Genomic DNA, 22239 nt, shown 5'->3' with positions numbered 1-22239 from the left:
CAACGAAACGAGGGCGATAACTGACCAAAGCCACAACATACCTGTGATATTGTCATAGCTCCGGAAGTTCATTTCGATATGGTCCCACTCCAGCACCATGCAGTTCTCCATGCTGGGCTGAGCGATGGCCACGTACACGTCGTTCTTGGAGTTGAATGTATCCACTGAAACCGACTGGTAGGGCAAAGTCTGATGAACGACAAAATCTGGGAATGGGTAGTTAAAAAAAAAAGTCTCTATGAGATCCCTTGTGGGAATTATCATCCACCATCACCCTTCTACCCTTTCCCATCATTGGACGTGAAGAGGACCAGGAAGGAGGGAGGACCGGAGAGAAGCAACACACACATCACAGCGTGCTTCATTCTGGGAGATTCCAGAAGGCTTCTCTGCCTTGTACAGGATGATGAATGCACAGTTTCTACATTCTCTTCTCTGAGACAAATAGCTCACCGTTTGGCTACAGGATCTCAAAGTTTTACACAAATTTCGGTGAGACCTGGCTTTCAAAACCACAAAAGACACCCCCCCCCCCCATAGCAACATTCCAGAAATGACCATGCAAATTACTCCGGGAAGAGAGCTGCAGTGGTCACACCGGTTTGGGAAATGCTGTCTTTCTAAGCCTTCTTGGACCGGCCTGGTAGCAAAAAACCTGTTTCATTTTGTTTGTGTGGAGTTTTTCAAGCTTACCTGCCAAGGCGATTGTGTATAACCCTGTTATATTCCCACGCTCTGCCTTACTCCTGGGGGGAAACACCCCCACTCCAGGTTCAAAACCAAAAGTAAACTCCCCAGGGCCTCCTGGGTGGCTCAGTCCGTTAAGTGTCTGACTTCTGCTCAGTCATGATCTCATGGTTCATGAGTTCGAGCCCCGCAGTGGGTTGTGCTGACAGCTCAGAGCCTGGAGCCTGCTTCAGATTCTGTGTCTCCCTCTCTCTATGCCCCTCCCCTGCTCATGCTCTGTTGCTCTCTCTCAAAAATAAAACAAACATTAAAAAAAAAATTTTAAAGTAAACTGCCCGAAGGGCACACTGCAGTTTCGGAAACCACACCAAAGGCTCTGATACAGTGTCAGAAATTTACAAAGCCCACAGTGCAGGGAAGTTAACCAGTGTGTTCACCAGTTACTAGACTCGGTGCCATAAGAAGTGGCCGTGCCTGAGATCTGGACAGTGTTCTGCAGCTCAACGAGCAAGTATTACAGATCTGTTAGATTTTGAGGCCACACGGAACTGTCCTATTTGACCACGTGTTCTATTCTTACGTTTCGCGCTAACACTCCTCATCCCTTTTGCTCCCCTGAGCTACCACTGACTCATTGTGTTATCTTGGTAAGGATGTACACGTTTCCCAAGGAACGGGGTGAGTTTGCCCCAGGACACAAGGACAGTGAGTGTGTGGGGAAGCCAGAGAAGAAACGAAGAAGAAATTTAAAAGCAAACAAACAAACACCAAAACACTAATAAAGTTTAAGGTAAGTGATTTCTTCTGCTAGAGATGTGAGATGTTTCAATGTGAGCTGCTTCTTGGCAGGCTAAACGCACCCTGGTAAAAAGATGGTGGGCGTCTGGCTAAGGGAAGTCTTTCCTGTGAGAAAACCCTGGTGTTGACCATCTCCCCACCCATCCTTAGCCCCGCCTGCTCAAGCCCCAACTCTGCTGCAAAGCCTTCCCGGTGCCAATATCCAGGAGTCTTTCCTAACTCACTGGATTCATAATCAGGCACTGCCGTAAAATCTTATTCTTCACGATGACTGAATCTCCAGCATAGCGACTTCGGCGTTGGATTTGGAGAAATGGGGAAGATCTTACAGCCCCGGGCCATTTTACAAGGCCAGCCGCTGAAGCTCAGAGAGGGCATGCGCCTGGCCGTGGCCACACGGCCAGTGTCCTGTGCCTCCTGAGCCAAGGGCTTTGTGAGGTCAGGCCTGGGTCCGACCCTCCCGGGAACCTCCCACGGCACAAGCCTACGGCAGCCACTTCAGAAATAACTCTGACTCGGAAGCCTCTTGAAAGAGGTCAAGTGAGAAAGGCTGTAAGGGGGTAGGCCACTCAACAGTGAGCAAAGGCAGGAAGTGCAGACGGGGCAGAGGCAGGAGAGGAAGGGAGAGACGCTGAGCTGAGCGAGTGCTGAGGTGGGAAGACGGGAGCAGGGCTGAGAAGAGCAGGTAACAGGGGCGGGGGAGACGGGGGCAGGGCTGAGGGAGTGAGGGCAGCAGGAGGCACAGGGATGAGTGATTGGAGTCAGACCCCCTGAATGCACTTCCCGCATTTGAGACTCTGGGCTGTGCGCTTGCCCCTACAAGGCCTCAGTTTCCTTATGTGCAATATGGGGGCAGAGATTCTTACCTGCCAAGCTTGATGGCAGGGACACACTGATAGTGTCGGTAGAAAGGCCCATCTCAGGGCTCGGCACATAGTAGGCGCTTCATCAACACGGAATCGAGGTCTGAGAGAGGGCAGTCTACCTCCTCTGTCCTAGCCCCCACTGGGCTGTAGCTTGAGGAAGTGTCCATTTTAATGGTGTCTCAGATAACACGGCAGAGCTGTGACTCCACGGCCTTGCTGAGTGACCTTGGGGAAGTTATTTAACCTCCTCATTGTACGTTATCATTCATACTCACTTAGAGTTGTGCGTACCACAAAGTGAGTGCGCAACACCTATTAACTTTTGGAGGTGTCCCCATCCCCATTCTGAGTGTACGGGAGGTGCATAATCAATGCTTCCCTGGCTTAGAAGTGTGGGAGGGCTGGCCTTGCCCGCCCCATGGCCTGCTCTGAAAGCTGTGTGGGGAAGAAGTCGGGGGTCATCGTGTGATGCACACAGGTGCAGGGAGAAGGGGGAGAATCGGAAAGGAGGCCGCCTTTGCACCCTGGCGGCAAGAAGCGGCTGACGGAGAGTGGGGGGGACAAGTGTCGGCCGTGGACGCCCTCATCCGGAGTGGAGCATCCGGACGAACTGAGGCTTTAGGTTCTTGCCTGACTTTGCAGCTCTGTGACCTGGAGCAAGAAACCTGAGCCTCAGGGTCCGCATCAGTAAAAGGAGGGTAACGCCTATTTCGTGAAGTTGCTGTAGAGACTAAGAGAGCCTAAGTGTGAGCACAGAGCCTCCTACAGAGTGAGCCCTGGGGAGTTTTACATAGTAGCTCCGTGTGCGAGCCTCATAGTCTGTGTAACAGTGACCCTGGAACCCGTAGGCAGAATGACAATGGCTGCTAGCCCCACCCCTTTGTCAACCCCCCACCCCCCAGACAGCAGCGTCGCTGCAGCAAACAGTAAAGGCACACAAAACTCAACCTGTAGATGACTGGAAAAAGGGAAGTGGCAGCAGTTACCATCTGCTCCAGAAAAGGGCTCCAAGAATACCGCGCCATTCTCTCCATTACGAGGCAGACACATCCAGCTTCTCGGCCGCCTTCTGCTAACGTAAGCCCCGAAGGCTCCAAACACTCCTGCCCTGCCCGTAACCCGCGTCCCCCTCCTGCACCCCCGAGTCTCAGAAACACCAGCATTCGCTGGAAAACGCAGGCTGTTTAAAGGGCAGACCCCAAAGTTTCCGTTTTTCATTAAAAAAATCCCAGAGAGAAAGAGAGCTGCCAAAATTAGACAGCATTTTACAAATCTAGCTTTTTAACGGTTCTATTTTCATTTGTTTTCCCAAAACATTGGTTTCATAATATTTTCTATATGCTGACTATCTGGCACCACACAGACTGTTAAATCATTGCAATTACAAATCTAATTCTTAATAGGAGAGTCCTTCTCCCCCTTACCTACGCGACACCCCCCCCCTCAAAAAAGGAGGAGGAGGCAGAAGAGAAGGAGGAAGGAAAAGGAAGAAATGTCTGAAAGAAAATGATTGATGACTATGTGTAGGGGTGGAGGGCGGGCTCGAGGAATTTAAAGATCTTCTCCCATCCCCATTTTAATTCGTCTTTCATGAACGGCAAAAGCACATTCTTTATGCAAAGCTCTCCAACAATACACATACTGATATGACATCAATTTGCTGGTGTTAAAGTCTTAATGGCATTCTCTGCAAAAAGTGCTGCCACTCCCATTCACATTGGATTGAGTTCATGATGTCAGTGGGATTCTCACAATTTAGGCCTTGCTCCCACTGGAATCAACAGATTTTTACATAGCTATTTATAGCCCTTGCAGAAAATAAATTATACATGATGCTGATCCTATTGGGAGAGAAACTGCACATTAATGCATTATTTCTCTTTGCTTTTCATCAGCCCAGAAATAGGGAAGCTAACAGGACAATTAGGATGCAAAATTCACTCCAAGGAATTTAGTGAATTATCCTCCTAACATGGGGAATCATGAATAGGTAACAGGGATTTTTGAGGCGGTTAAAAATAGACTTGAAGCAGAGGGTTATGGAAAGAGTGTGATTAATCTAGAAGCTGAAACAGTCCGGCGGTGGTTCTGCCATGTTCATTACACCCGGGTGCCAGAACACAATGGTAACAGTATCTTCCTCTCCCTCCTCCACCTGAAGAATTTACTCCTTTCCTGAAAATCTGAGCTAAGAGAAAAAGCAACGCCCTCGGACAATGTGCTTCTTCCCTAAAATGCAGTGAGGACGCCGTAATAGTACCAGGACTCTCAGATTTGGCTTTCCATCTGCCATCATCCTTGCACATTTCCCTTCCAGCCTTGAATAAAGCACCAAAGAATGAGCCTTGATATGAGCAGGAGATAGGAACCAAAAAAACCAAAACAAAACAAAACAAAACACCTCAGAATGTATTGACTTAGTTCTTACAAGGCACAAGGCAGGGACTACACCTGGGGGTGGACACAACTTGGTTCCGCCATTTTTTCTTGATGGAGAAAACTATGAGCAAAAGCTAATTTGTTCATGAGTCTCAAAGGGATAAGACAGCAGCAAAGACAGAATCATCACTTCCCTGTTACCAGGGAGGACTGCCGACTATCTAAATCTTAGTAGGAAGCTTTTTAGCAAAGGCAAATATATATATGAGAGAGGATGCCCTAAAATGTGTTAGGGGGCTCATGCTGCATCATGGGTTCTGGGTTTAGGACCAAGGCTGGTTCCAAGCCCCGTCTATTCCTATGACAATTCTCAGAGCCCAGATCATTTCCATAACCGTCCCCAAGGCTCTAAGGTCAGAAATGATGTTTTCTCATATAAATTATTCCCTGTCCCCAGATCCTCGATACCCATGTCATTCCTCCCAGAGACTGGCAGAGTTTTCAGGCAGGTGTGAAGAGAACAATGGGAAAGCTGCTCACTTCACCTGGGGGTTCAGAGAACTCGCCAGAAAAACTGGAGAAGAGGCGAAAAGGAGCCCCGGCGAGCTGTAGTTTGGCATTTCACACCAAATGGCCTTGAATGCCACCTTTTGGTGCAAATGTCATTGACTATGACCTCTGATTTATTGCATTGCTCTGCAATATAATAAATAACCTGCTAGTGGCCTCAGCTGGCAAAGGGCACCTGCCAATTACACAGCTGAATAGGCTCCTGTTCAACGACGGAAGACAAGGGCATCCCACAAGACTTGCGGTTTCCTTTCAAAAACACGTGAACTTGTAAAGTTCCTTATTTACAGAGATATCTGGGAACAGTTTTTACTTTATGAGTTCTTGTTTGTTTATTTGTTTGGAGGGCAGCAGTAGGGCTGGCCTAAATGTCACATTTTGTTCTTGGAGGGTTTTTTTGCCTCTGAGTTTCCGTAACTATTTTCTGAGTTCTCATTCCTGCTGTTCCCACTGACATGCCTCGAGGCTTTGTAGATATCAACTCTCAGCCTAAATGTTTATTTTTGTAAGTTTGGTAAGCAGGTTTCATACTGTGGATTGATCTGTTTTCCTTTAAAATCTGGCTTCAGAAGCTGGAGAAAACTCCACCTAAGCCTTTCATACGGAGGCACTCACCTGCTCTCTACAAGGTGTGACACTGGAGGCAATTTAGTATTTTAATTTTATCTCATAACCTGTAAAATGTATAAATGGAAACCCCGAGGCAGGTCCTGGAAAAATGCAAAATCAAACTTCCTTTACATTTTTCCTCAGTGTGAGTTTTTTCTTCAGATAACTACTTGTTCACTTTTATTTCCATTTTGCCATTGGTTATAACTCAGCCAGTTACCTCTTTTTTACAGGGAACTACGAAAGCAATGTATGGACTTTAAAGTCTCCTATTTATTAGCTGCACGTTCAGTAAACTTCCTATTATTCAATCAAGGGAACAGTGAAAACAGTCAATCAAGACAGCAGGAATGTGGCCCTCTCTGCACGGACTTTCCGTGAAACCTCATTTGCAAATGTTCTTATGCCCAACTTGCCAGTTCATACTTTGGCCCTTAAAAAAAAAAAAAAAAAAAAACCTTCAGAGAAATTCGAATTTTGTAAAGAATCACAATTCAAGCCAGGGCACTTAACAAAAAATCCTCCTGAACTGTTGAGATGTCTTCCTGACCACATCAGTTCATTTCCTTTAGAACGCTTAAATGTCACCTAAAATAATTTGGATAGAAAACGTTTACACCCACTTTTCTCTGGTTCCTGCGGATGATAGAAACGAAACGCAAAGGGATTCCTCTCAGTAAGAGTCTTTCACGAGAGCGGTTCTGAATACCTGTGGTTGTGCATTCGTAGTCGAAGCTCGGCACGTCATTTAGCGTTTTTTCCTGATATTCGGGGGGACCGATGCACAGGACGTCAGACACCGTGGAATTCGTCATCTTCAACCACAGATACAACCACTTGGCTTTGCAGTCACATTCAAATTTATTGCCCCTTAAATCTCTAAAAACCAAAACAAAACACAAACACACACCTGGAGAAATGGACATGCCTGAAATGTTTCAGCAGGAATACGATGATGTAACATCCTGATCTATTTCATACCCCCCCCCAAAAAAAGAGAAATTAAAAGAATGTTGTATTTAATGCACCCTATTTCTTGTGTGCATCACTGACTTTACTTAATGATCTTCAGTGCCCATGATTTTAACTGTAGCTTACAGCGAGCTCTCAGAGCTGACATACCACTATTTCTCCAAACTCTCCTGAAACGGTCACCATGCCAGGCTGGAAATGGGGGAGGGTAGACAGAAGAACGTTCCCCCCTCACCCCCACAGATGCAGACTCTCACAAAGGCAGGACATTATAGGAAGATAGCGTTCACGAACACAATCGAAACATTAAGATCTGGTGGAACAATGTCCGGTAAGAAGTGCCAAACACTAGAAGATACAGCAGAGGGATACGCTACCTTGAAAAAGGAAACCTCACACCCGGCGAGCTTAATTTGCCATTGACCTAACGCTACTGAGTGTATTCCAACATGGTAAGACCTAACACAATACCAACTATATATTGTTTCCCACCATGCACTCTTTGTCACTGGTTTCTTTTTTTTAAATGTTTATTTATTTATTTTGAGAGAGAGAGAGAGACGGAGACAGAGACAGAGGGAAAATGCATGGGGGAGGGACAGAGAGACAGAGGAAGAGAGAATCCCAAGCGGACTCCACGCTCCTTTCAGGGGCTTGAGCTCATGACCACATGCAGGACGTGAGCCTCTATGAAGAGTCAAATGCTCAACTGACGGAGCCACCTGGGTGCCCCTGTCACGAATTTCTGACTGCAACATAAAAGAAATGCAGTGAGGGGGAGGGAGAGGGGGCATTAAAGACCTGATTAACTTGGACACAATGACACATGATTAACTTGGACACAAGCATTTTCCTTACTTACAGTTCAATCAGAGAGTCTAAATCACTGAAGACATCCCTTGGGAGTGCTTTTATGTGGTTATTGGCCAGAGAACTAGAAGAAGAAAATCATATGTTAATGTGGTTATTATCCTCAGGCCCTGTCACTCCAAAGCCCCTTAAACAAAGCTAATGCTTTAAAACAGAGCTCTCTCTACACCTCTTCAGCACAACATGGCTCAACTTCTGGCTTTGCTCATTGATACTGAGATAAAGAAATAAGTTTTGTGACACAAAGACAGCATGATAGATGCTGGAGTACAATGTACTTTTTGCTTTGTTTTTAAAAGAAGCTCTTTATATACACTTGTTAAACGCTGGATGGCATCTTATATTTCTCAGAATAAAAGCCAAAGTCCCTTTGATGTCATGCAAGACTATTGTCTAGTTACCCCCACTCCCACTTAACTATGAGACTGGATCTCTGACTACTCAGAACACCCACGCTGGCCCCTTTGCTATTCAAATGGATAAGGCACTCTCCCACCCCGAGGCCCCTGAACTTGTGATTCATCTGCCTGAACGATCTTCCTGTGGGTACCCACACAGATCACGCCATCATCTCTTTTAGGTCTGTCCTCACTGATCACCACTTCCCTGACCTCTACCAGCTCCCTTCCCTGCTCGGTTGACCTTCACCGCACGACTGTCGCTTCGCATACCACCTATTTTAATTCTCTGTTTATTGGCTGTGTATTCTCCCCAGACATAAGCAACACGAGGGCAGAGATTGTGTTTGTCCACATCTGTATCACTGGCATCCAAGCAGTGCCTGGCACATAGTAGGTACTCAGGAAGCCTTTACTGAGTGAGTGAATGAATGAATGAAGCACTGAGGTGAGAATGATCAAAGAAAAGATGTACAGTCCTGTCCAAGGAGTTTCCTTGCAGTCCATCTACGCAAATTCTATTACTTGTGAGTCTAAGAAAGGATTCAGTAAATACTCTTTTGCACAAAGACTCTCAGCTCTAACCCCATGAAAATATAAAATTTCAATGGACTACAGTGTTTAGGGAGCAACCGATTGTGATCGGTTTCTTTTCTCATTAGCGAAGGTTGACCAGAAAGCATTTTGCATTGCTCTTAGTTTTGAAGATCTAAAATGTCCTAGTCTGTTCCTCATCTCCAGGAAGAACGACTACCATCAACGCTTTTTCTGATGATTCAGGATCATGCAGTGCCCTGTCATCATCCTGCCGAAGATGAATGTCCGTGGTGCTGGGCTGTTGACGTAGAAAGATGCTGGGTGTTGAAAAGATGTACATCGAGCCTGCGCTTCTCCCCAGGGCATCATGCTCTAACGTGAGTCAGCCAAGAGACTGATGCCTACTTTTGTTTTCTTTTATTCACGTGAGTGCAAACAGCAAGACATATAAATGATAAACACGTACGCGAGTCAGCACCGACCTCTTTGAAACATATATATGAAATTAGCCTTGTGTGCATCACAGTGACCCAGCGGCTCGCAGAGAAAGCTTCGAGCCCATGTGTAACCCAAACATTCTCGCTGCAATATACCAAGAGAATATGGGGAAACCTGAACATTTCACAATTATGTCCCTTCCTGCCTACGCAACCACAAATGGATTAGAATGCAATTTCATGTATTATTTTACCTTTCTTTCCTACATGATTTAGGGGTACATTTCTAAAGATGTTGGAAAATAGGCTGAATAGGTAATCAGGCTGAACATTGTCGGGCAGTAGCTTTCTGAAATTAAAAGAAAAAAAAAAGGTGCTTGTTTTGCTTTTTTACTGGCTGATGGTCACTTTTTCTGGAAAGCCCCAAAAATTCTTTTAGCTAATTAAAGGTGAATTATTTAGCTAGACATTTTTAGCTAATTGAAATGTACTGTACCCAAGTGATAAGAATATATGGAAAGTTCGAAGCCCAAAAATGTAGAATGTTTAGCAACCTTTCCAAGCATTCAATTTCAGAAAGCCAAATTATTTAGATGGACTATCCACTCCACTCACACTAAGTGCATACCATCTCCCTTTCCATTTCATTTTGCCTACAAATTTATGGCACTTACTTCATTTCTGAAACTACTTAACAGCAACCTGTCCCCTGGGCTTTGCAGGGCTGCTGGAAAATAAATGTCCTAGATCTTAGTTACAGATTGGTACTGCTTCTTCAATACTTTGAAACCTGATCTATGTTTCTTGAGAACAAGAATGTGAGTCTGTAGGTGCTGGAAAAACTCATAAAAAGATACAAACCAGATACTTAAGCAAATTCCACCTAGTGACTTCCTTGAGCATAGGAGTGAGCTTTGGAGAAGCGGTGTGCAAACCTCCTTGCTTAGAAGTTGACAAAAACTGGGGGCAGGTGGGAGGACTGGTCCGTTCTTTCAACAATGCATTAAATGCTTTAACTCCTACCTACGTCTCCCACCTACGGAGTCAGCTTTAGAAGTCACCTGACTTGCCCAGAAGCAGAGTATATGTGGAAAATCCAGCTCAGTAAGGAACCCATTGATCGACCGGGGAATCACACATGGGATGTGCTGCTAGCTTTCAGCCCTGTGCTAGACGCTGGGGGAAGAGCAGGGCTAATGAAAGTTCTGCGTGGGCCCTGTCCTCAGGGAGCTTTCGATGCAGCTGGGGAGATAAAACTGACATCACGAAACAGTACCAACCAGTACGGCCAGGGCTACTTACAGGGTTGGGTGTGTGCAACCAAGAGGGAGGTTACAGAGGGGAGATCAAGAACGGCTCCATGGGGGAGAGAGAACTTAATCTGGACTTTGATGGCAGAGCAGATTACAGGAGGTCTAAGGTAGAAAATACAACATCCTAGGCAATGGACAGGATGTGAGCAAAAGCCCAGGAATGGGATGGGTTGGGTGCACACCGGGGTCCACGGAGAGATCAGTGTTCTGAGGACATTTAAGGACATGAGGTTGGAGAGCAGGGGAGTGCCAGGCTCCATAGGCTTGACTGTAGAATGGCAGCATGCACTGGGACGGGCACCTGAATGCATCAGAAGTACGCCGGACCCAAGCAAAGGGCTCTTCGTCACACAGAATAGAAGGTGCCTCTCAACACACATGCACACATTATATACGCATGTGGTCGCGTGCACAAATAACCAGTGCGTGCGCACAGTTACGTGCACACGCAGCATGTACACCCATCTACCCGCATAGAAGTCCGTGCATCTCTGAGCAAACCTGTGCCAAGATCTGCAAATACACGTGCACAATTGCTGCATGGTCACGCCTGTTTTTAGACCAAGGACCCGTAGTCAGTCAATGGGTCAAAGGAAAGCTGACACCTGGGCTAACTCAGTCACGTGGCTTTTTGCTTACGTTCATGGTCTGGCCAGAGCTTCTGCTCGAAAGCAAAGCCTCTCATTCCTGACTTCTGGGAACCAGATCCATCTGGTCACAGCTGTTCCTCTCCAGACACCCACAGCTGTCTTCTTAGCAGACCCTGTCTGGCCACTCAAACTGCCAAGGGTACTCAGCAGTCCATGGAGAAAATGGAGACTTCTTAATGAGTGGAGGGGGGCTGTGCTGTTGCTGTTGACCATGATAATGACGGCAGCTCCAAGCATACCTTGCGCATTTACTACGGCTAATGGGCTGGATGCTTTGCAAGCGAGCATTAACCCACTCTATGCAGCAATCCCGTGGGGTCAGTATAATCACCCCCACCTCCGGGATGAAGAAACTGTGGTCCACAAAGGCTAGGCAACGTTAATAAATGGTGGCCTTGAGATTTGGACCCAAGTCTATGTGACTCCAAATCCATGACCTTAACCTCTACAGGAATGTGGGGATTTGGCGTCTGGGTTCCATCTGAAAACAAAACAAAACAACAGCAACAACAACAACAACAAAATGAGGGTTTTACAGAAAGAAGGAAAACCTGGGGCAATAATGACACCATGAGACTGACACTCTCCAGGATCGGTGGTGCCGATCCAGACGTTTGGACCTCCCGTACTCCTCCCTTATCTGCTTACTTTAGGAGCTTTATTTAACTCAGACAGGGCTTCTGCTTGGTAGGATTCCAGAATCAAGTGCTCGTCGAGCCTGCTGACTGACACCTTTGCCTGTATCAGGGCTTGATGTAAATGATTATCTCTTTCGATGTGTGTCAGTCAGGGTTGCACCTGCTGAAGGCACTATCACCCCTGCCCAACACCCCTCTTCAGAATCTTCCTATTCTCCCAATTTTCTTTTTATCACAGAGATGAGACATGTTATCTTACTCAATCACAAAGTATCTATCATGCACACAGGACCTGATTCCTGGCTAATAAATGGTTCTTACCAAGAAAATGACTATTTTTACATTTTCATGAACACAGCTGCAATTTTTTTCCAGTTTTCTAAATATGCCAAGTATGTGTACTTGCCTCATTCTGATATGGCAATTCAAATCAATTTGTGTTTAACTTTTTTTCCTCCAGAAAGCTATTAAAGAAGCCAGAGAGCTTAGCTTAAGCTGCAGATTAATCCAACATAAAAGAAAAAGCTATTTGCATTCAAATTAGAGGAACCACAAAAACGTCTCTATTCCATTTCATCCAAATTTTGATCCTGCATTCAACATTCTTCAATGAGTTAACTGAAGCCTCAGTTCCCAAATCTGTAAAATGGAGATTCACAAAGATAACGAAGAGAAGGCTCACTAGGCACACAGGCACACAGCAGGTGTGTTATACGTGATAGTGTCCTTCCTACCTTCTTCATCACTGGACAGAGGGCCCTCGCGGCTCCTCGTTTCACATGCTGTCATGTGGCCCATAACGGCAATTCAGGGTAACGGAAAAGATAATTAAGCTGAGTGCATGAGTAATCACACTGGACTGCTGTCTGATCAACAATACAAAACACTTCGGGCAACCTGGAACTTAGTTTCCTTGAGAGAATGTTACAATATGGACAAAACAGTCAAGAAAGAGCAAGCATCTCGCAACACGTTTCATAGGACTTACAGGTGAGTCAGGTCACGAAGGCCACGAAAGGCATTTCTTGAAATGGTTTCTATCTTGTTCCCTTCAATGAACCTAAAGAGAACGGCAGTATCATTCCACCGAATTTTCTCCACTTAATCTCTCTAAACGATATTCAAAATGAATTCTTTTTTAAGTGGAGTACGTTCACTTTTATTATTTTTTTAATGTTTATTTATTCTAGAGTGAGAAAGAATGTGTGAGTGGGGAAGGGGCAGGGGCAGAGAGAGAGAGGGAGACACAGAATCTGAAGCAGGCTCCAGGCTAGCAGCACAGAGCTGGACGTGGGGCTCGAACTCGTGAACCAAGAGAGCGTGACCTGAGCCGAAGTGGGATGCGTAACTGACTGCGCCACCCAGCTGCCCCCAAAACAAATTCTAAAAGCACTCATGAATTTAAAACATTCATCTCTGAAAAACACAAATAAATAAATAAAAGTAAATAAAACATTCATGTTTTATAAATAAATAAATAAGTAAATAAATAAATAAATACATAAATACATAAAACAATCCTTCTCTGAAGGATTAGGTCAGCTACACCAGATTTCAAGTGGGAGCCAGGTTTGTGTGCAAGAATGCGTCCACACAAGTGTGTGTCCTACACTCATTTCAGAAGCAGCATGGAAGTCCTCACATTCAGAGCTGGCAACACGGCTGGGGGGTGGGGGGAGACATCTTGGGGGGAAAGACGAGAAAAAAGCCCAATACAAAGGCAAGAAATTCTTAAATCTCTGCAAGGCTGGAAAGCTTCCAGACATTCTCCCCACTCAAACCGTCTTAGCGTTTACAGCGCCTGGCTATTAACACTCTTGTTAATATCGCTGTCTCTTGAGGGGAGCCCATTGTTTTACGTCTCTGCTTTAAAATTTTTGCTGGGGGAGAATTCCAGTAAGCTCGGCTTCGGGCAAACTCGAGTTCAGCATATCCCATACAGCCTAATCTCTGAACAAATGGGTAACAAGACAGGAATTCTCTGAAGATCTCTAAGCCACTGGGAAATAGGAAATATAATGAAGTTGAGGATGGGCCAAACTTCTTGCTCTGTGCTAAAATGGCTTAGGGCTTGCACACAGGCCCTTGCAATAAATAATAACCCTGACTGTGCTTTGAAGTCTTCATGGGAAATACATAAAGTGAATGCACTGTGACTATTCCCTAGGACCACAGAGAACTAAATTTCAGTTTATGGCATCCCATTACATCAAATGTAAGAGGGTCTTTGATGAGATGGTCCAAGGGAGAGGCTTTGCAACACGATGCCATTAGTTGGTAAAATAGTTCTTGATTCTTATACTGACCTTTATTTGATGTCTTATTTGTTTTAAATAGGGGTCTCTTCAGTACGAGAATTCGGTATAGGCTGATAAGCGGACTTCCCCCTCAGTAACCTTGGCAGTAAGATGAACTGCTCACAAGAGAAAACTGATAGCTTTACATGTGCTACCCCCATCAGCTGTTCAAGTGCTTTGACAGAACGTAGTTAGGCTTAGCACTTCAGTCATAACCTGCTTTCCATATTCTGTATACTATTAGGCTGCTATGAAAGTTTACATATCATGTGTATTCTGGAGAAAGAATTCCTTGAGAGACACCTTTCCTAAGGACATAAAATCAGCAGAGTTTTCTTAGACCCACGATGCGCTTAGAATTCAAACATCTACCTGTTAACCTCAGATAAGAAAGGGAGACCAGCCTTTAAAAACCCCTCTGAATGCTAAATAAGGAAATCCCATCTGATAGCTGGACTAATATTATTACAAAGTTACAAAAGGCAAGGATGAAAGCATTTAAAAGGTGAAAAGACATGAAAGGGGGGAAAGGCAAATCAGAAAAGAAACCGGGAAACAAAATCGCAACAAGGGCAAAGCTCTCTGCTAGGGGGAACAGCCTGCACGTCCAAAAAGAAAACAAAACCTCTTCTTTTAAAGAAGAAAAAAATACAATTAGACTCTCATCAGCAGCTCATGGGAGATACTGCGAAAGGGAAATAGGATAGCCAAATTCAAAACGTGAAGTTACATCCCCACATAGGGAGACTTTATTTAAAAATAAGTAACCCTCAGAAGCCTTCAGCTTTATTTCTGGCCGATCAGCAAATCCATGCCTAGTTATGAGAGGTAAAAATATCCAACGCAATTTCCAATTGTGCTTACTCCATGCCAAATTAAATGTCAGCAGAGAATGAGTGAATATCTTTCCTCCTTTGTTTGCTTTCACCCGCTTTGTCTCCAACCTCCTCCTGTCCCAGCATGTTTATACACAAGTAAACTATAAAAGGTCAGGGCTGAAAAGAGAATGGGGTGTCCTCCATTTTGTCCGCCCCTAAGCTCTCTAAGAGATGCTGTTCCTGCTCGGACAGCAATAGAACGATTCGATGGACATACCCAACGCTCAGCAAACAGACAAAGCCCAAAACTTACAGGTATTCGAGATGAAACAGTCCAGCAAAAGCATCATCCCGGATGGCTGTAAATGAGTTAGAATTCAGCAATCTGAAAACACAGGACAGATTTCAATGCAGAGATATACACCTGGAACCACACAGTGAAGCCCCTTTCTGTTTTCTTTCGCTACATTCTGATCCACGGCAAAAACGGGCTCTTTGCAGCCCAAGCCTGGCTCCGTAGGTGCACAGCCCGACTCGCAGATGCTGGTAGGCAATTGCAGCAAGTGGAGTCCTTTTGGCTAGATTTTTGGGTCACCCCACTGCTCCACCCCCACCCCCCGTGGGTCTCAGTAAATTCTCTCAAAACATGCCAACGCTCAGCACAACTAAACGGCCAGCCAATGCTTTGCCATGCCCGAGCCACCATGGAATCAGAGATCTAAAAGGACCTAACCCAACTCTGTTTTCAGAGAAATGTGTGCCCAGAGAAGTGACTTGACCAAAGTCACACAGCTGAGACCACAAAAATTAAAACTGAAAAAACTAAAACTCCTTTCTACTATATTATACATTCCCATGAGAAATGATAAAAAAAAAAAAAAAAGTTTAAGAAATCTTCAGAAGTCTCTTTATCAGCACATAGTTTCCTATTAGTCACCATGTAAGCTTCTTTGGTAAAAGTTCACAGAATCTATATTGTCACCACTTGAGTCTATTTGGTGAAATGCCCGAAATTGTGTCTCCCGCATATGGAAAGTATATTTTAATAGAACCACAATTTCCAAGAAGTGACAGCTTTTAAAATGTTAAGTACGAGGTCAGACGCAGGTCCATAATATTTCAAGAACAGAACTATCCACGCTAAGTTTATTTAGGATGAGAAGTGATCCATCCCTCACATGTTTTCTGGAATACGTTGCATGATTTTAACATCCTCTCAAATTTAAGAAACAGAATAAACAGAATGAGCTATGTGCTCATGACTTTGCCTATCACTGACTTGCTTTTGAAAACTGCTTTTTGGACATTTCTTTTCATCAGCAAACAATAACGGGACTGGGATGCCAGGCATGACATGAGCTCTCGCCAAGAGTGGCTGGATACAGAGCAGTTACGAGTGTGGGTTAGAAAGTGCCTGGGATTTTGGACAAGTTACTTAACTCCTCTGAGCCTTAATTTTCTCGTCTGTCAAATGGGGAGCTAAAAATACTCTCTTTGTAGGGCTGATCAGATGATCAGATAACATTTTCCATATAAATGGACAGTATGCTGCCTGATAGTTTATATCCTCAGTCAATGAAAAATACTTCTATGTCCAGAGCCAACAGCGAGAGTGTAAAAAGCAGGTTTTCTTTTAAAGTGAGATGTTTGGAAAACGCTTCATTTAGGTGAAATTTGGGTCATCATTCAATGTCATCACGTCTCCTGTTGCCAAACACGGGCGTTGGGATCTATGATAAAGTCCTAAAGGAAAACATGGGCCAAAAGAAGGAGACACTGAGCAAAGAGCCTGAGATTCAGTCAGGTGGGGACACCACAGGGGAAGCTAACACTGAGAGTTTATTGGGGGTATTTAAGGAAGGACTGACACCAAACGGGCAGGGATGGTTCCTCCCAGGTCTATACCTCTGGGGGCCCCACTTTCAGAGAGAACATCCCATACTCACAGCAGCTGCAGGGAAGGCAGGTGGGAAAACATTCGGTCCTTGATTTCGGAAAACGTTCCATTTACCAGGCTCCTGCGGGCAAAAGAGAAGCAAAACAAGGCCTAGGTCTCTTTCAGAAGTGATCGCAGGATGGGCAACCGGCCATATTCTCCACCTGTATTTCAAACTCCTCCACTCAAAAATGAGGCTTAAAATCGTCAACGAGGGGGGGCTTCTCAGGGGTAGAAACGAGAAGAGTCAAGCCATTTTCCAACGAACTGGATCAATATGAAAACTAGTCTGAATAATAGAAGCCTTTACCATCAGTCTAGCTCCTTCCACAGACATTATCTCAGCAAGTTTAAATCAATCCCCTCCCTTCCTTCTCTTAACTACAGGAGGCCCTGGCTGAAAATGGATAATTACTTCACCTCTGCCCAGGATTCTGTTTGTGTAGACACAGCATTAACGTTGGCCGGGGAAACTCCGGGGAAGGTTTAAGCATTCCCCTTGGGAACACATCTCTGAGAGACACTCAGAGCACCTCTGGTTAAATGCACTGTGAAAGCCTTGGGGAAAAACCCAAGAGACACCTGAACTGGAATGTGCGGTAGGAGGCAATGCCATCTGCCAGATATAATGGTCAAGGCGGGGGCAAGCGGCTTGACTGTGCCACGAGGTCCCCTATCCTTTCTGGCCACAGCAGGACCTCAATACATTATTTCAACATTACTTCAGTTAACATGCAGAGCAATTAAGCAGCTGCCGTTCTAAAGGATTTAACAAGGGGAATTCTAATTTCTGGAATCCTCCCTGTCACTCGACTTAGCAACATTAGGAATCAAAAAGGCTCTCGGTTCCTGCTGGCCAGACCCTCCCGAGTTTCTGTAAATGCAAATGGGAATCCCTTCAGCCCTGCACCTTGCCTGCGGTGGGAGGCAGGGGAGTGTAGTAAGAAGGACATGAAGAACTTCACCCCTGGGACTCCCTGCCTCTGTGTTTGGGTGGGCATCACCCCAGCACCTTGGCCTGGAAGGAGGAAGTTCTTTCCGCAGGAAGCCTTTCTCAGCAGTAAAGATATAGCCCAACAGCCCCTTCCACTGTCAATGGGACCTGGCTGTGGGGCTTGCGGGGCTGTGTGAGGGCAGGTTGGAGGCATCACTTAGCAGGTGAAGAAATAAGGTGGGGCCCTTCCCGTTAATTCCTCCAGCGCTGAAAAAGCGGCCAACTTAATGTGTGCTAGGGAGAGGGGGCAAGAAGCCCTTGTGAACTCAGGGCAAGAAATCTTCCGGCACTTGGCCACTGGCCTGGGTGCCCTAGGCTCTGCCCAGCGCAGTGCTCCCCTCTACCAGGCCTCATGAGGTGGCCCCCACTTCCTGAGGCTGCATGCCTTTGCTCGGGTCCCTCCGGACCTGCGGTGTGGACTGGTCGGGAGGAGGCCACGGTGTAAACCACCGCCCCAGGCGCGAGGTGGGACAGTGAGGCCTCATCGCTGCCCTGTTTACACTCACTCCAGTCAGGCTCGGGGGCACATTCCTGCCCCTACACAACCACCCCTCCCCCCTCCACATGCTCTCAAACTTTAACGCACCCCAGAATCACCCGGGACGCCACATGCAGACTCCAAGTGGAGCCAAGACTCCACTCCTGAGACCCTGCTTCATTGAACGCGGGCCCGGAAATCTGCATTGGCACGAGCTGCCCCAGGTGGGTCTGATGCAGCTGGCCCGCGGGCCACACTTTAAGAAACACTGCCACAGGGGGCTGGGCTGGGCTGGGCTCCCAGGCTCTGGGTCTCGGGCTCCCTCCACCCTCCCCTGGGCCCGAGACTCCACCCACGTCCCACAGCGCGCCCCCACCCAAGCGCGGAGAAAGAGACCGGGAAGCGGGGTCGGGGTCGCGCTGTCCCAGCGCCGGAGGCAACTCCCCGGCGGCGGCGGGCGCAGGGTGGGGCGGGGACTGGAGGGGTCCCACTCACTCACAGGGAGCTGATGTCGCCCGGCACGATCCTGGGCACCCAGGAAGAGCCCACGCAGATGATGGACTCCTTGGTACAGCTGCAAGTGGCGGGGCAGCGCGCCAGCCGCCTCACCTGCGCGCCCGGCGGGATCAGGCACGCGGCGCTCAGCAGCAGCAGCAGCCCCGGCGCCCCGCCGCCGCCGCCGCCGCCGCCCCGCCGCAGCGCCATGCCGGGTCCCCGCCGCCCGCTCCCCGCCCCGGCGCCCACCGCCGCCGCCGCCGCGCCGCGCGCTCGGACCCTGCGCCGCTGCAGACGCGGGCGCCGCTCGCTGCTCCGCCGCCGCCGCTGCTGGCGAGGACGAGGGCGCCGCGGGTGTGGGAGGCCGAGCCGCAGCCGAGCAGCATGCTGGCCGCCACCCCCACTCGCGCCCCCCCACCCGAGCCCGGGCTCGCTGGGCGGCCGCCGCCGCTGCGCCCGCCGCACTCGCGCCCGCCTGACATCAGCACTCGCGCCCGCAGCCCGCTCTGGCCAATGAATAATGCGGGGCGGGTGCCCGCCCCCGCCGCGCCCCGCCCGGACCCTCCCGACCCTCCCCGGGAGCCGCGGGCCCGGGGAAAAGTTGGGTGACCTTGGGGGAGGGGCCGCCCTGGCCGGAGACGGCCCCCCCCCTCCTCCCCCGGGGGCCCGACTGAGCGGCGGGGGCTCATATCCCCCACCCCCACCCCCCGCTGCTGTCCCTCCTAGGGCTCCAAATGTTTTGGGGGAGGCACTGGGCTTCTTTCAGCTGGGACAAAGTGTGAGGCCAAAAAAAAAAAAAAAAAAAACAAAAAAACTAGGACCTGGGGAACTGGCTTCATTGCTGGGTGCTTTGAAGAGCACAGAATTTTGAGCAGCCTTTATTAATTTTTAAGAGAAGAAATGAAGTGAATGCTACCATGGAGTTCGGCAGGGATGATTTTGCTCGTCTTTCGCGGCGGGGCACTGGGGTCGAGCGCGCGTTCCCGCAGCATCGGGGGGGGGGGGGGGGGGGGACTGAAGCCCGCCACCTTTCCCTGGGGAAGGCACGTAGAGCAGAAAAGCTGCTACAGCAGTGCACGCCCCTTGCTGCTCGGCGGCCTGCCTCCTGCTTGCTACACAGATACATGCCTCCCAAAGTTTTCCCTCGCTCAGCGTGCTCACTGGCACCGCACCCACCCCAATTAAAGGACGGAGATGAGTAGAGATTGGGGGCCTGACACATCCTAGGCACTGTGCATTTCATCCCCTAACTGTTTGAGGCTGGTCCCATTCATATCCCCAATTCACTGATGAGGAAACTGAGACCCGGGAAACATCAGTAAATGGCTGGTGGTGGAGTAAATGACTGGGCAGGGATGGGATTCAGAGCCAGGATGGGGACTGGAACCCAGGCTCTACTGAGCCCCTCTTCTACTCAGCACGTTTGATACGCTGAGCTTGAATCTTACCACAAGGTGATGTGACCTGGGGAGATAAAATGGCTAAAGCAGAACCAAAATAATGGTGAATCGCCCAAACTGCTCAGGGTAGGGAATCAAGGGCACCATCACCAGGCTACTAACCAAGGAACATAGTTTCGTATGTTCAGATATATCCAGAAAAGGCAGCACCCAATGCAAAAGGTTATTACTGTTGGAATCGTCAGTTATTGATTCCTCAGCAAACATTTTGAGCACAAACTGGGCTGGCCACTGTGGAAGGGGACAAGAGGACAGGCCGTAGGGATCCTCAGGGAGCTTGAAGTCACGCTGGGTGGATAGCCCTAAAGAAGTAACTCCACATGGAACACGGGGGTTACAGACTCACCAAAAGAGGTTCAGGAATTGAAAGCAAGTCCATGGAAGGAGCTGGACATTCCAGTGAAGGGCACTGTCCAGCACCAGCATCCATGTCAATCAGTCTACATTCATCATCACTGAATTCCCACATCTACTCTGAGAAGTGGGTCTTTCCCACTTACAGATGGGAAAACCGAGTTCAGAGATGTTCTTCTCTTGTTCAAGGTCACACAGGACCCAGCCAGGAGGATCCTCCTCCAGAAAGGGCTGCTGCGTCAGGCCCTCATTGCCATATTGGAAGGCATTAAAGATGCTTTGCTCAGCAAGGCCCAGTGCTAGGGGCCGAGGACACAGACCTCTAGGGAAGGCAACAGGCACATGGACCCACAACCATGGACGTGTGTCCTGCATACCTGAAAGATGTCAGCCCTGGGAGGCACGGACTACTGCTTTATGGAGAGGAGTGGGGAGGCTTTTGTAGTGCAGTGTCTTCCTGCTGCCCCAGGAAAAGAAACTTTGTTTCTCAGCTGTGTGGAGGGGAGTGAGGAGGAAGGGTAGAGAAGGTCAACCCTCTGTTCCCAGAACTAGACCGGTTTGGGTTAGCATCCCAGCCTGCCACTCTCCAACTGTAACCGTGGGCAACTTACACTTTCTCTAAGCCTCGATTTCTTCACCTGTAAATTGGGAGCTGGTTGTATCCACTTGGGGGAGTTAATTGTGATCAAGAATGTGAAGCACCCTATGCCACACAGAAGGTCCTGGGTGTTTGTTCAGAGGTCAATGTGATACTGTGGGCAGGGCAAATCTCGGCGAAACCCTGGGACTGGAGGGGAGAGATGGGAGCAAAGAGGGCCGGTAAAAGGAGGTGAATTTTCCTAACTTTCGTGCCTCTGTTTTAATGAACACAGTCTAGCACAGGGGTTCTCAACCAGCGGTGACACTTGGCAATGTCTGGAGACATTTTGGGTTGTCACAGTGGGGTGGGTATGTAATGAGCAGAGGTCAGAGATACTACTAAACATCCTGCAGTGCACAACAAAGAATGATTCAGACCAAAATGCTGCTGGTGCCAAGGTGGAGACACCCTTCCCTAATGTCCTGGAAAGACTCTGGGCATGAGCAAGTCCCGAAATACAGATTCCAGGCCTGCTTCGCCACTCGTAAGCGAGCCTTTTGGTCATGTCGCTCCCGTCTCCAGCCTCTATTTCCTCATCTATAAAATGGGGGCAATGAGACCTTCCCCTCTCCTTCCTAAGTGAATGTGACATATCATCATTATTACTGTCCTTCCTCTCCCCTCACCTGGAAAACTAGAAAGTTCCTGATAGGAAGAGTGCAGAGAGAAGATTCGGGTAGCATAGCTGGCAGGATTGGAATTTGTTTCAGCTCTGTTAGAGACACCAAGTGAGAGCCTGTATATTATAAGGTGCAGTTTATAAATTAAGATATAAAAAAGGAAATGCAGATGACTTTGGTTTCGTTCCAAGATCTTCAGCAGTTAAATAAAAATCTTAATAGACAATCAGGGAGACACAATCTGCTTCCAGGAAATAGCAAGAGTTTTTCAAACTGTAAAAATCTTTGTTCAGGTGGACACTCACTCCATCCGTGTCTCCACGACGCGAGCAGGCATTCCTACAGCGGCTGAAATGGTGCCGGCTGGAATGTCAGGTGTAGGCCGCTCAGAGCATTGTTCATTCATTCCCCTTCTCATTTGAC

At 47.7% G+C, this 22239-nt stretch overlaps 1 protein-coding gene across 1 annotated transcript in view; it reads right to left on the bottom strand.

Moving 5' to 3' along the window:
* LGI2 (leucine rich repeat LGI family member 2) overlaps window positions 1-18952 on the bottom strand; it is a 29746-nt gene extending 10794 nt beyond the window's left edge. The window contains exons 1-7 of the mRNA XM_042984841.1: window positions 18747-18952; window positions 16786-16857; window positions 15153-15224; window positions 12713-12784; window positions 7744-7815; window positions 6619-6788; window positions 42-206 (exon numbers count right to left, since the gene is read on the bottom strand). Coding sequence (XP_042840775.1) covers window positions 42-206; window positions 6619-6788; window positions 7744-7815; window positions 12713-12784; window positions 15153-15224; window positions 16786-16857; window positions 18747-18952 — 829 coding nt within the window. The remainder of the gene's footprint in view (window positions 1-41; window positions 207-6618; window positions 6789-7743; window positions 7816-12712; window positions 12785-15152; window positions 15225-16785; window positions 16858-18746) is intronic.
* Between the last annotated feature and the right edge of the window lie 3287 nt (window positions 18953-22239).

The sequence above is a fragment of the Panthera tigris genome, chromosome B1 (assembly GCF_018350195.1).
Source record: "Panthera tigris isolate Pti1 chromosome B1, P.tigris_Pti1_mat1.1, whole genome shotgun sequence".
Taxonomy (NCBI): Eukaryota; Metazoa; Chordata; class Mammalia; order Carnivora; family Felidae; genus Panthera; species Panthera tigris.
The sequence above is the reverse complement of the archived record's forward strand: the minus strand, read 5'-3'. Positions and strand labels throughout refer to the sequence as shown.